This window comes from Schistocerca gregaria, chromosome 5 (assembly GCF_023897955.1).
Source record: "Schistocerca gregaria isolate iqSchGreg1 chromosome 5, iqSchGreg1.2, whole genome shotgun sequence".
Classification (NCBI taxonomy): domain Eukaryota; kingdom Metazoa; phylum Arthropoda; class Insecta; order Orthoptera; family Acrididae; genus Schistocerca; species Schistocerca gregaria.
The window spans coordinates 224,340,342-224,355,296 of NC_064924.1; the positions used below are offsets into that span (position 1 = coordinate 224,340,342).

The following is a 14,955-nucleotide window of genomic DNA, read 5'->3' on the forward strand; positions in this document are numbered from 1 at the left end:
GACCCTTACCGTGGTGCTACTGGGCCTCAGGAACACTTATAAATTTAGATGCTTCATCGACTGAGCTAGCGTACAGTGAGGCGTTGTGTCTACCAGGAGAATTTGTGAACTCGCCAGATCAAGATCAACCTGATTTTATACATCAACTCAGAGACTGCATAATCCTGATCCACTCCACCAGCCTTCCAGATTGGGAACAGCCTCTACTTTTGTGCCTCAGGATCTCAATACCTGTTCCCACGTCATGCACAGAGGGCATCAAACTATCTTTACGCCCTCTATACACAGGCCCGCGTTGCGTACTCACAAGTGGAGAAAAAGCACTTGACATTTTGATTAACAGGAAACAATCACAATTTACATTGTCAGGGTCAAGCCAGTATACATATTTCAGGAAGCACTCTCATCAGAATTTACAAGGCTCTAGCCTCATTTATCAGCTGCCTGGTCACCAACACCAATGCTACCAGTACCGAAACCATCACTAGTGATTCCCACGGTGGCATGCACCATTTTACAGCCTGCTTTTTGGATAACGCTCCTCTTCCACTGAGGGGGCTGATTTAGCAATCATCTGCTGTTATGTACTGTTATTTAGTATGCATCACGTGCATAGTTTAGTTTTTAGTTTTTACTGCATAGTTACAGGATAACTTGAATATACTATTCCTGGTGAATTAACATTAAGTTGTGACATGAATTCTCAGATGCTGTTACATTTCTTTGCTATTTCTTCTGTGACTGCATCCAAGAAAGTTTATCACTAATTGCAAAAAAGACTTTTCGTGTAGTCCAGTTCCACCATGTTGAGATATATGCACGATTAAATCATCGAACAACAGTCTACCCAACTTGTACTGACATTAACCATCTACAACTAAAGAATTTTTGAAGGTGTTAAATACATCACATTCCCTTTTGATTTAAGTATATTACATGTACAAATTACAACTGGAACTAAGAACATTATTATTGCTTTCATCTAGCTTAAACCATCATACCGTACGTAATATGACATAGTCTTCATAACTATTTAGAATTACGACTATTCTAAAGTCCTTGTTGCAAATTCACTGGTTATTTAATAACTGTGGATTCCTGTTGAGTTTTCCCACGCAAAGATTTTACTTAAATGTACAACCTTTGATCACCAATAGTCATAGTACATAAGAGCTGTTCAGATTGTATTACAAGTTCATGTTATTTGAAAAGAGAGGACATTATGTATGAAAGAGAGAGAGAGAGAGAGAGACTGCTCACTTCCTACTCAAACATTCAGTTGTTGAGTCATCCAATTCTGTTTTTCCAATCTATAGATAATTTATGAAACATATTAATATATACTCCCTTGCTACATCTAACTTACAAGCATAATGTATATTGCATTCGTCCTTGTCTTTTGTTAATGTACACTTTGGCTCACTATACATCCTGGAAGGTTCTCCCTCTTGGTGGGAGAGCTATAGAGCATGATGCATGATGGATGGATGGATGGATGGATGGATGGATGGAAGGTTGGATAGATGACTGAATGAATTCTTCTCTCACTGATTGGTTGAATATCTTCAGATTTCATTGAGAAAATTAATAAATATTAGACAGAATTTCTGGTCTGTTCTTATCTTCAGGAGGCAGAATGTTGAGTACCGCCAATAGACAGGTGTAACATGCCACTAAAGTGAAGTGATATGTTGTACAATATGTACAGTACTCACAAATGAAGATCACCAAACATACAGTTAATTTTTATTTGTAAGTTTAGATATGCACATTGTGCACATAATTTGTAGTGTTTGTGAATGTTATCAAGCAAGATGGTTGCAGCAAGAAGGAGTGGTGCTGATAGATTAAGGAAAGATTGGGATTAATGTCCCACTGACATGGACGTCATTAGAGATGGAGCACAAGCTAAGATGATGTAAAGGATATAGAGGGAAATCAGCTGTGCCATTTAAAAGGAACCATCATGGTATTTGCCTACAGGGATTTAAGGAAATCATGGAAGAACTAAATCTAGATGGCAGGGGACCAGTTTGAACCATTGTCCTCCCGAATGTGAGTCTAGTGCGCTAACTGCTGTATCACCTCGTATCACCTCACTCAGTCTAGCAGTTTCGTCCCACTGAGCAACATCTGCTGGTTTAATGATTCATTACAGGTGTGTCCCTCTCATTCTGTGGTCTGAATGACCTGTCTTTCCTTTCTAACTTTCTCCTCTCTATTCATCTCCTCCCCGAGGAAGGAATTAATAGTATAAAATCCAGGACAATGTCATCATCTTTACTTTTTATATGTGTCTATTGGCAGCACTAAACATTTTGCATCCTGGAGGTAAGCTTAGGGCCAGCAATTCCGTATCATATTTATTAGGTTTCTCAAGTGAATTTTCCTTTTATACTATTAACCAACTTCATATTTGATAGAACAACTTGACGTTTATAACTGAGAAACACAAACTCCAGTTGTTCTACACTATTCACTTCACTACTATGATGCATCCATGGTTTGTTTTTCTCATTTATGAATATATTGCATTAATCATATGGTAATGGTAAGTCTCTGCAGTATGTAAATAATTTAGGAGTAACACACACCTTTATGGCTAAATTGTGCCAGCTGAATGAAATGGAGTAAATCAGTGAAACATTTTGAAAATTATTGATGCACAGTACTCTAGCAATAATATTTACTGTGCAGTTTTTGTCAAATGTAAGGAAATTAATTTGTTTTCACAAGTCTGGTAACCTTACCTTCAAGTAATACCGTGCTGCATCACTGTAATTAATTACAGCTTTCTGAAGCAACTGTTTAACATCACTTGTATTAGGTAATTGTCTGTTCTCGTCCACTGAGGTCAGCGCACTACTTATGGCTTCATCAGCATCAGCTTCCCACAAATTTGCAGCATCTCCAAACATACTAAAATGGAGAACAACCAGACGGAAGAGATCCTTATCTTGAGGACAGAACTGTCGCAAGAAATCCAGTAGGGCCACCTTTAAACCACGGACCTAAATAAAAGAAAGCTCAGTTGTGATATTCCATAGATTATTCACTGATTGACAATGATAACCACCTCAGCTATTTTGAGAGGATTTAATTAGAGCCAGTTGGGTACAGAGACAAGATGCTCTGTGTGTGTGTGTGTGTGTGTGTGTGTGTGTGTGTGTGTGTGTGTGTGTGTGTGTGAGCGCACGCGCGTATGTGTGAACTCTAAGCAAGGGCACTGTCTGGAAGCATACTACAACTTAAATTTTGTTTAAGTGACTATCTACTGTTCAATGACTCAACTCTACAGTGAGTGGTTACATTTTACTCTTTCCACTGATTATCAGTGTCTACATACAAACAGTGCATAAAAGGGATAAACTACTGTCTGTATTCTTCGAAGTGCACTCTAATTTGTCACCTCTCACTGTTAAAGTTCCTGCATGAGGTACATGATAGACACAGCAGAATTGTTGCTCAGTCTTCTTCACATACTGCTTTTCTAAATTTCCACAAGTTTAATAATGTTACTTTCATTTCAGACATTATCCTACAAGTTCTCTGAGCGTTTCCATTGTTTTCTCCTAGGGGCAGGCTTTGCTGTGAATGGGCTCAAATCTGAACCCAAGCCTGACATAAAGTTTCAATGTCATGAATTTCCACACCAGCATGTATACTACACAATGAAAGTTTAATTCTGAAACAATACATCCTTATTATTGCAAAGAAATGTAAACCACTGAGAATAAATTAGTTGTAAGGCCATGACAGAACTCTTGTCAGGCTCTAACTGAGTATGTTGCAAATAAGTCCCCTTCTTTGCTTACCTTTATCATTATCACATGGACAAGAAATAAAAAATAAATAAAATATTGGAAAAAATATAGGTAGCACCAGTTAATAAAAAGACTAAAAAAACTCAGATGCAAAATGCACCCTCATGTCCACAAGCATCCCCTACTGGTTGGAATATTTAGTGTGTTGTTCATGGTTGAAACTTGGACCTTGTGTGCACAGTAGTTTTGTGGTAAGAAGGCCAAACAAAATGTTTTAATCATTAAATTTATGCTGTAAAAATTCACAAAATGTAACTGCACTACAAACCTGGTAGCATAACTGCACAGTCAATGAAGATCAAACAAAGCTACTTTCACAGTGGTAGCAGAAAGTGCCATGACAACATATTAAAACTACTGACAAGTGGGGGGATCCATGTGGGGTGGGAGTGCATTTGAAGATCATTTCTTATGTTTTTACTGAATAATTCAAAAACCATAGCCTCAAAACTTAATTGAATTTCCCAGAAAAAAGACCCTATTCATTTCTTCTTTAGGACTAATAGAATTCATGATGAGAGTGAAAGAATATTGAAAATCTTGTGCAATGCACATGCATTGCACCTTAGGTGGTTTTGTCAGCCAATTAGAGGTAGTTTCTCAACCACAAGTGTCCTATATCAAACTGTTCACCATGACTCCCTCTTAACCACTGGGGTACATTATAAACAATTATTGTGTGCACCCTGTATATCTGTTTCTTTTATTTAATTCATTAAAAAAGTTCATAAAATAGTGTGACTGCAAAAACAAGGTTTTCTTTGTTTAAAATAAATTAACATTTGCTGCTGCCAGTTAATGTTTTTCTTTACTTATTTTATGCATGAAGATTAATTCCCATTACACCTGTTCACAACTCATAAAATATGTTTCTGATTGTTCATTATTGTATGTTACTGTTTTTAACATGTACTGTAGTCTGTCAGTTGCGTAACTGGTGTATACTACGGGTGCGTTTTTGTGTAATAGGACAACAAAAAATACTTAAGTAAAAGTTATTTCCAAAAATGCTATTATCTATAGAGAAAAATACCACATTAATTACAAGATTTATATATTGCATTAAAGATACCAGAAAAATGTAGCAGTTCACACATCAAAAACCTCACATATAACTGTCATACACTCCAGACAAATACTGTCTTTCAGATTAGCCTTCCTAACAATTAAATTTACATTTAATGTTCAAAAAATTCTATTTTTCAGAAATGCTTTCTTTGATATTGCCAGTCTGCATTTATATCCTCTCTACTTTCATAATCATCAGTTATATTGCTGCCCAAATCAGAAAACTCATCTACCACTTTTATTATCTCAATTCCTGATGTAATTCCCTTAGCATCATTCAATCTAATTTGATTACATTCCATTTCAATTTGTTACTTTAGTTTATGTTCATCTTATAACCTCTTTTAAAGACACTATCCATTCTGCTCAACTGATCTTCCAAGTCCTTTGCCATCTCTGACAAAATTACAAAATTGTCACCACCCCTCAAAATTTTGATTTCTTCTCTGTGAACTTTACTTCTCTTTCCAGATTTCTTCTTGGTTTCCTTCACAACTTACCCAACATACAGAGTAAATAACATCAGGGTTACATTTAAACACTGCCTAGCTCCCTTCTCAACATTACTGAATTTTCTTCAACTCTTATAACTGCTGTTTGGTTTCTGTATGAGTTTTGCCCCTTGTAGTATATCCCTCCTACCTTCATAGTTTCAAACAGTGTATTCCAGTCACCACAGTCAAAAGTTTTCTTTAAGTCTACAAATGCTGTAAATGTAGTGACGCACCTTCACTCATGACATGCACAATTTCATAGATCATGCATGTATTGTATATAGTTCCTGGTCAACTTACAGAAGCCACTTGGGTGGGCCCCCTAGCACACTGTAGTGAGCCGCCAAAGAAACAGTATCATTTAAACGATCTCAAACCAATGCTCGGTCTATTCTGTACCCTTTCTTACTGTTGCTCAGACAATATGCTCCATGCTATGCACAACCTGTATCTTACGTGTTGCTCTATAAAGTACTATGTTCCACAAATTGTGTTTGTCCTTGCTATAGCAAACTTGGTGATGAGTGAGGGTTATGTTTCCTCTATGTGTTAGTCTCATATACTGCAATGTATCACTGCCCAGCAGCAACCATTTGCAGAACAACAGCAGGTTTTCCCCAAAACTCTCAGTCAGGTGGCCTCTGTATGTTCAAGGCAGGTTACTCTCCCATCAGTGAAACAATTGTCATTTACAGCATATGATGAATCAGCTGAAGATTAGAACACGTAAAAGACATGGTTACACCAGCATTTCCAGTTTTCTGTGTGGGCGATACAAACCTGTGTAGGGCTTGCTTTTTTTCTTTCCTGGTTTTTGCCACGCATTTATCAGTTGTTGCGCCAACTTGTGCATTTGCAAGACCCAGCCAGCTTATCATTTGATGAAATGCGCAAGCTTCTCTCAATCTGTTACAGTGACAGAATGCATATCATTGCAATGCACATAGAATTTTACCATAGTCAGAAATGCCCTAACCAAACTTACAAAGCCTGGGCTTCAGAATTACACGGGCTGAGCCACTATTGACAATTTGTCATTAGTACCCATCACAAATCTTACACTGATTACATAGTGCATGGTATTATTTGACTGACCACAGATAAGGGAAGTCCATGAAAAAGCACTTCAATGTGAGAATCCGATGGTTACAGATATAGCACAGTCCTCTGAAGTGTCACGGGCCGCAGGCGATCAGATTGCTGCATGGTGACAGGTACCGAAAGTTGGTCAGTCAACCCCAGTTAGACACGCTGCAAGTGTTCAGGATGATGTGGTAGCTTTTGCATCAGTACACCCTTTGACTCAGTGTCGCATGGGGCAGCACCAGTTATGGCCACAGCAGCAACAGGCTGTGTCACAACAGCAGCCGCATGGCCGCCTTCCGTCTTGCCCATGCAGCATCATCCAATACAAGCATGTTCCATGCCCTAAGTATTGGGCTGTTTGCAACAAGTGTTGAAAGAAAGGTCACGTTGCATTGGTGTGTAACTTATTTTCAAATGTAAATAAAATAGAAAGAAACTTCCACATGGGAAAAATATATTAAAAACAAAGATTGCAAGACTTACCAAGTGGGAAAGCGACGGTAGACAGGCACAATAAAATAACACACAAACACACACAGAAAATTTCTAGCTTTCGCAACCAACGGTTGCTTCTTCAGGAAAGAGGGAAGGAGAGGGAAAGACGAAAGGATGTGGGTTTTAAGGGAGAGGGTAAGGAGTCATTCCAATCCCGGGAGCAGAAAGACTTACCTTAGGGGGAAAAAAGGATAGGTATATACTCGCGCACGCGCGCACACACACACACACACACACACACACACACACACACACACACACACACACATATCCATCCATACATATACAGACACAAGCAGACATATGGGATGTTGTGAGGTTGACATGGTATTAAAAGGTGGAAAGGGTAAGATGAGGTTAAAGTGAATATATATATATATATATATATATATATATATATATATATATATATATATATATATATATATTCACTTTAACCTCATATATATATATGGAGAGATAAAGGTGTGAAAAAAGTCGAAAAAGTGTTGGTTTGAGATGAGCTATGTTGATCCTGTGCTGAACTTAGGTTGGTGAACAACAATGGGTGCAAAGGTCAGGTAGTTGTGTTGTCCCCAAAACATGTTAAAGGGTGGGGAAATTCAGGAAAATTTCGAAAAAAATGCGTGTAAATGTATTCAAAGGACTGGTTATGTACTGGCAGGTTATGAAAATGAGGCTACCAATTGTTTGACAAAGAAATAATAACGTTTAAACCTGTGGGAAGCTGCTAAAAACTGATCGGTTATGTGGGAAAAAAGGGAATGGAAATAAAACGAAAGTTGTTGGAAATAGGTGAGATGGTTGTTTAATGGGTGAAAGGAACTGAAGCTGTTCATGGTTCATGGTCCATGGTTAGAAAATTTAAAAAGGGAAATGGATAGGTTAAAGTTAGATATCGTGGGAATTAGTGAAGTTCGGTGGCAGAAGGAACAAGACTTTTGGTCAGGTGAATACAAGGTTATAAATATAAAATCAAATAGGTGTAATGCAGGAATGGGTTTAATAATGAATAAAAAATAGGAGTATGGGTAAGCTACTACAAACAGCATAGTGAACGCATTATTGTGGCCAAGATAGACACGAAGCCCACACCTACTACAGTAGTACAAGTTTATATGTCAACTAGCTTTGCAGATGATGATCAAATTGATGAAATGTATGATGAGATAAAAGAAATTATTCAGGTAGTGAAGGGAGACGAAAATTTAATAGTCGTGGGTGACTGGAATTCGAGACTAGGAAAAGGGAGAGAAGGAAACATAGTAGGTGAATATGGATTGGGGCTAAGAAATGAAAGAGGAAGCCGCTTGGTAGAATTTTGCACAGAGCATAACTTAATCATAGGTTACACTTGGTTCAAGAATCATGAAAGAAGGTTGTATAAATGGAAGAACCCTGGAGATACTAGAAGATATCATATAGATTATATAATGGTAAGACAGAGATTTAGGAACCAGGTTTTAAGTTGTAAGTCATTTCCAGGGGCAGATGTGGACTCTGACCACAATCTATTGGTTATGAACTGTAGATTAAAACTGAAGAAACTGCAAAAAGGTGGGAATTTAAGGAGATGGGACCTGGATAAACTGAAGGAAACAGAGGTTGTACAGTGTTTCAGGGAGAGCATAAATGAACAATTGACAGGAATGGGGGAAAGAAATACAGCAGGAGAAGAATGGGTAGCTTTGAAGGATGAAGTAGTGAAGGCAACAGAGGATCAAATAGGTAAAAAGACGAGGGCTAGTAGAAACCCTTGAGTAACAGAAGAAATATTGAATTTAATTGATGAAAGGAGAAAATATATAAACATAGTAAATGAAGCAGGCAAAAAGGAATATAAACATCTCAAAAATGAGATAGACAGGAAGTGCAAAATGGTTAAGCAGGGATGGCTAGAGTACAAATGTAAGGATGTAGAGGCTTATCTCACTAGGAGTAAGACAGATACTGCCTACAGGAAAATTAAAGAGACCTTTGGAGAAAAGAGAACCACTTGCATGAATATCTAGAGCTTTGATGGAAACCCAGTTCTAAGCAAAGAAGGGAAAGCAGAAAGGTGGAAGGAGTATATAGAGGGACTACACAAGGGCGATGTACTTGAAGACAATATTATGGAAATGGAAGACGATGTAGACAAAGACAAAATGGGAGACATGATACTGCGTGAAGAGTTTGACAGAGCACTGAACGACCTGAGTCGAAACAAGGCCCCCGGAGTAGACAACATTCCATTAGAACTACTGACAGCCTTGGGAGAGCCAGTTCTGACGAAACTCTCCCATCTGGTGAGCAAGATGTATGAGACAGGCAAAATACCCTCAGACTTCAAGAAGAATATAATAATTCCAATCCCAAAGAAAGCAGGTGTTGACAGATGTAAAAATTACCGAAATATAAGTTTAATACGTCACAGCTGCAAAATACTAATGTGAATTCTTTACAGACGAATGGAAAACTAATAGAAGCCAACTTCAGGGAAGATCAGTTTGGATTCTGTAGAAATGTTGGAACACGTGAGGCAATACTGACCCGATGACTCATCTTAGAAGAAAGATTAAGGGAAGGCCAACCTATGTTTCTAGCATTTGTAGACTTAGAGTAAGCTTTTGACAATGTTGATTGGATTACCCTCTTTCAAATTCTGAAGGTAGCAGGGGTAAAATACAGGGAGCAAAAGGCTATTTACAATTTGTACAGAAAGCAGATGGCAGTTATAAGAGTCGAGGGACATGAAAGGGAAGCAGTGGTTGGGAAAGGAGTGAGAGTGGGTTGTGCCTATCCCCAATGTTATTTAATCTGTATATTGAGCAAGCAGTAAAGCAAACAAAAGAAAAGTTCGGAATAAGTATTAAAATCCATGGAGAAGAAATAAAAACTTGGAGGTTTGCCGGTGACATTGTAATTCTGTCAGAGACAGCAAAGGACTTGGAAGAGCAGTTGAACGGAGTGGACAGTGTCTTGAAAGGAGGGTATAAGATGAACACCAACAAAACCAAAAGGAGGATAATGGTATGTACTCAAATTAAGTCAGGTGATGCTGAGGGAATTAGATTAGGAAATGAGACACTTAAAGTAGTAAAGGAGTTTTTCTATTTGGGGAGCAAAATAACTGATGAGGGTCGAAGTAGAGAGGATATAAAATGTAGACTGGCGATGGCAAGGAAACCGGTTCTAAAGAAGAAAAATTTGTTAACATCGAGTATAGATTTAAATGTCAGGAAGTCGTTTCTGAAAGTATTTGTATGGAGCGTAGACATTTATGGAAGTGAAACGTGGACAATAAATAGTTTGGACAAGAAGAGAATAAAAGCTTTCAAAATGTGGTGCTACAGAAGAATGCTGAAGATTAAATGGGTAGATCACATAACTAATGAGGAGGTATTGAATAGAATTGAGGAGAAGAGGAGCTTGTGGCACAACTTGACTAGAAGAAGGGATTGGTTGGTAGGACATGTTCTGAGACATTGAAGGATCACCAATTTAGTATTGGAGGCCAGCGTGGAGGGTAAATATCAAAGAGGGAGACCAAGAGATGAATACACTAAGTAAATTCAGAAGGATGTAGACTTCAGTAGGTACTGGGAGATGAAGAAGATTGCACAGGATAGAGTAGCATGGAGAGCTGCATCAAACCAGTCTCAGGACTGAAGACCACAACAACAACAACAACAACAACAACAACAGCGCACCCCCACATTTTCAACATCTTTTAGAACAGCTGACAGCCTGTGAACCAACCTCCTTCAATTACCTTAATGATATTGTTTTTTTGGGGTCTTCCACTGAAGACCATCTCAGTAACCTCCAATCACTGTTTTCTGTTTTTGGGTATGCAGGTCTCAAGTGCAATCATGCAAAGTCTTAATTTTTTTCAGCCATCAATTGAGTACCTAGGTTTTGAAGTTTCTCATGCAGGGGGTCAAGCCATTGCAGCACCATGCTGACACAAATGAGGTTTTGCCACAGTCAACCTCTGTTAAGAAAGTGCAGGCATTTCTAGGTAAAGTTGTATACTACCATAAGTTTTTATTGGACACGTCCACTGCTGCTCAGCATCTGCACATGCTTTTGCATAAAAATGTGGCTTTTTTTCTGGTCTGCAGCATGATAGAGAATTCACTCTGTTTAAATCTAAGCTTCAACATGCTCTGTGTACAGCCACTTTTCTGCTGGGTTAGCATCTCAAGTTAACTACAACTGCCTCTTAGCATGGTCTTGGCACAGTGTTGGTGCACAAATACATGGATGGGTCTGAAAGACTCAATGCTTATGCATTGACGACTGTAATTTTTGCTCATCAGTGACACTGTTAGATTGAAAAGGTGGCTTTAACAGTTGTGTTTGCCCTCAAGAAATTTCACATCTTCTTGTACAGTTCTAAGTTCCAGTTAATCGTGGCTCACAAGCCATAGGTTGCTCTTTTCAACCCCTCAGCTTCCATCCTGGCATTGTTTGCTGCAGTAGACTCTCTTCCTCTCCCTTTATTATTATCAGAGCTATTACTGGTGGATGGCACAACACGCCAACACTGATGCCTTATCTCAGCTTCTGATTGGGCCACACCTGGAGTTCACTTAGTATGAGTTGCTTTGTTTCTATTTAAGTACTGAGAACCAGAATGCGGTTGATGGCTTTCCCATCACTAGTACCACAACAGCATCAGCCTTCATTGCAGACCCTGTATTTAGTCGTGTCCTTTCTTTTGTGCAGTACAGTTGGACAGAAAAACCTCCGGGTCATGCCTTGGATCCCTTGTTTAATTACTTCTCCCTCTACCACTGCCTTTCTGTGTTTCACAAAGTTCTTTTGTTAGCTATGGAGGACGTTGCTTCCCAGGTTGTGATTCCTGCTTACTTACACTGTAATGTACTGTGGCTTCTGCAAGTTGGTCATTGGAGAACACCTTGCACTAAAGCTTTGGCCCACCTGCATGTGTGCTGGCTGGATACAGATGGGGATATTAATGTGGCTTATCACTGCTTGAACTCATTATGTTCAGCAATGGGTGGTCCAGCAGGTGTCTTTTTCCCCCTGGCTGTGACTGTGGGGCGTTCTTCTACATGTTGAGTCTGCTGGGCCCTTCCTACGTCAATATTGGGTCACTGTAGTGGATGCCTATTCCAAGTTTCCCTAAGTGGTGCATTGTCTGTCCACATCCACAGTGACCACTAATCCGGCCCTGCCTAAGATTTTCTGCAATTGAGGGACTTCCACATACAGTGAATGCTGATAAGAATTTACATCTTTTAGTTGGACTAGTGATTTCCCCACCAGCAGCTCAACCATTTCATCCGAACACATCGTTCAGATTTTACGACTCAAATGTGGAAGTATGTATCTGGCAGGTCCCCTGAAGCTTCTTTAGACTGTTTCTTCTTCTTCTTCTTTTTTTTTTTTTGTGTACTGTCTCATTCACGTGAGGTACAAGAGTCCAGCAGAGTGGCAACATGTATGCCAAGTATGGATCCTCTTCACCTGCTGCAACTGATGACATGCCCACAGGCATCAGTGGCTGCATGATGGTTCTGGCTAGTTGTATGTGTCTGGGCTTGTGGTTTCAGGCACTGCCTGAACTGGGTTCCTACCATAATTGAGCCTCACTGGGGCCAGTGCCTGTGCTTCGTCTGCACTCCTGAGGGTGGACGTCCTGTCACTTTGACAAGCTGCGGTCATTCCCTGAGGATTCTGTTCTGGAGCATCCAACACCTCTCACATTGCCGATGCCTGTTCCTGTATCGCAGGCGATCCAGTTAGCATCACAGTGGGGGTCACTGCCTGGTAGATCACTGCCTGGTAGATCGCTGTCTGGGGCTCCTGCCTCTATGCCCACTCCTAGGCTGCTATCCCCGGTCTTGCCCTATGGCCTCTCACGAGAAGGAGGCGGTGGGCAAACCACCCCTCATCACTCCCGCCCCTATTTTCCGGCGCCTGCCTGCCACATGCTGCAGTAGCCACCGCCTTTGGGTGATGAAAGGGATGTCAGCGCAGTCACTGGCGTTTTGCATGACATAATCTGAGGGCCTTGTGAGATCAGAACTATTTTATTTCCTTCTTCTGCATGGTACCAGTGATTTTTCCAGTAGCAGTACTTTTTTTATGTACCTTGGTTTTTCTGTACTTTGCACTTTTTTTTAACAATGTATTTTTCTGTATCTAGTGTTTTTCTGTACCCCTTGAAGGGAGGAGTGATGTACCTTCACTCATGTCACATGCATTTCAGAGATTGTGTGTCCATACAGTTCACAGGCCTGCTTACAAACGCCACTTGGATCGGCCCCCAGGTGCATTCTGGTGAGCTGCCAATGAAACTGTATTATTTAAATGACTGCAAACGAGTGCTCAGCCTATTTTCTACCCTGTGTTACTGCTGTCCAGTCAATGTGTTCAATGCTATGTGCAACCTGTATCTTACGTGTTGCTCTATAAAGTACTATGTTCCAAAGACAGTGTTTGTTCTAGCTACAGCATGTAGTTTTGCCTTTCTTCAACATATCTTCTAAGAAATGTTGTAAGGTTGTTCCTACATTCTTTCTGGAAAGCACACTAATATTCCAAGTTTTACCATTCTTCTGAAAATCATTTGCAACCATGTCTTATTAAACCAATAATTTGGTAATAATCACATTGTCAGCACTTGTCTTCTTTGTAATTTGAATTATTAAATTGCTTCTTGAAGTCTGACAGTATTCCTCCTGTATAAAGATGTGAAACAAATACTAACAAAGAGATAGAGGGGCTGGCCAGTACATACCTCAGCTCAGGACAGCTGATAGATACACAAAAAACAACTGAAAATATACGTTCCTAGCTTTTGGAATAAATGTTCCTTCATCATGGAGGAGAGAGGGGAAAGAAAGAGAAGAAGGGAAAGTGGATTTAGTTACTCACAACCCAGGTTATGAAGCAACAGGGAAAGGAAAACAGGGAGGGTACCAAGGATGTTCCCTGTTGCTTCATAACCTGGGTTGTGACTAATTAAATCCACTTTCCCTTCTTCCCTTTCTTTCCCCTCTCTCCTCCCTGATGAAGGAACATTTATTCCGAAAGCTAGGAACGTATATTTTCGGTTGTTTTTTGTGTATCTATCGGCTGTACTGAGCTGAGGTAAGTACTGGCCAGCCCCTCTATCTCTTTATTAGTATTCTTCCTGTGTCATATACAGGATATTTGACTATTATAGGTACTAGTGAAATTGGTGAATAGAGGACAATAAAACAAACGAATAATCATAATAAAGATAGATCTAGAAGCCAATGGTTTTCCTGATATGATGTACCCACAATGCAGTCATGCCAATGTTGCAACACTGTTAATGTCTAAAGTTACCTTCATTTCAAAACACTGCAAATGAGGCATAAATTACATTATGATAAACTGCCCTAATTTGATTTTATCATCATTCGGATACCTTGCTACTGGTAAATGGCATTTCAACAAGTGTATTGGGCATGGCCCTCCAATCCCATGGCCTTCCAGGTTCCCCAACTTCAATCCATTGGATTTTTTTGTGTATTTAAACATTTTGGAGTAATCTGGGCCTGTTGATAGTGCTGATGAACTTTGGGAACACAATAAGGATGGTTGTCAATGCATTCAGAACATACTTGGGATATTTGAACAGGTACAGGCTTTGACAAGCAGACATGCTGATGGCTGCCTTCACATGAACTGAGATGATATGGAATAATTGTTGCATTAGATTTGTCCTCAAGTGTATATCTGCAATTTGGATCCTTGGGGACTGAGGAAAAGCCAACTACTTCAGGGATCTAGCTTCGAGTTAAATCTTTCTATGCTCTGTCAAATTTTTCTCACCATATAATATCTCTACTTCATTTCCATTTACTTTCTATCTCCTTTCTGCAACATGGACATAAAGTTCATTTCTCATGTGCGGCCCTTCTATGATGTTCTGTTCTTCTTTGCTTATGACCAGCTTACCATGTGCTTTCACAGGTGACACTTATCTTTCACAAGCCATTATG

At 39.5% G+C, this 14,955-nt stretch overlaps 1 protein-coding gene across 1 annotated transcript in view; it reads right to left on the reverse strand.

Moving 5' to 3' along the window:
* Positions 1-14,955, reverse strand: part of LOC126272342 (spatacsin) — a 324,204-nt gene that overhangs the window by 21,442 nt on the left and 287,807 nt on the right. Inside the window, exon 32 of the mRNA XM_049975137.1 lies at positions 2,751-3,011. Within this exon, the coding sequence (XP_049831094.1) occupies positions 2,751-3,011 (261 nt within the window). The remainder of the gene's footprint in view (positions 1-2,750; positions 3,012-14,955) is intronic.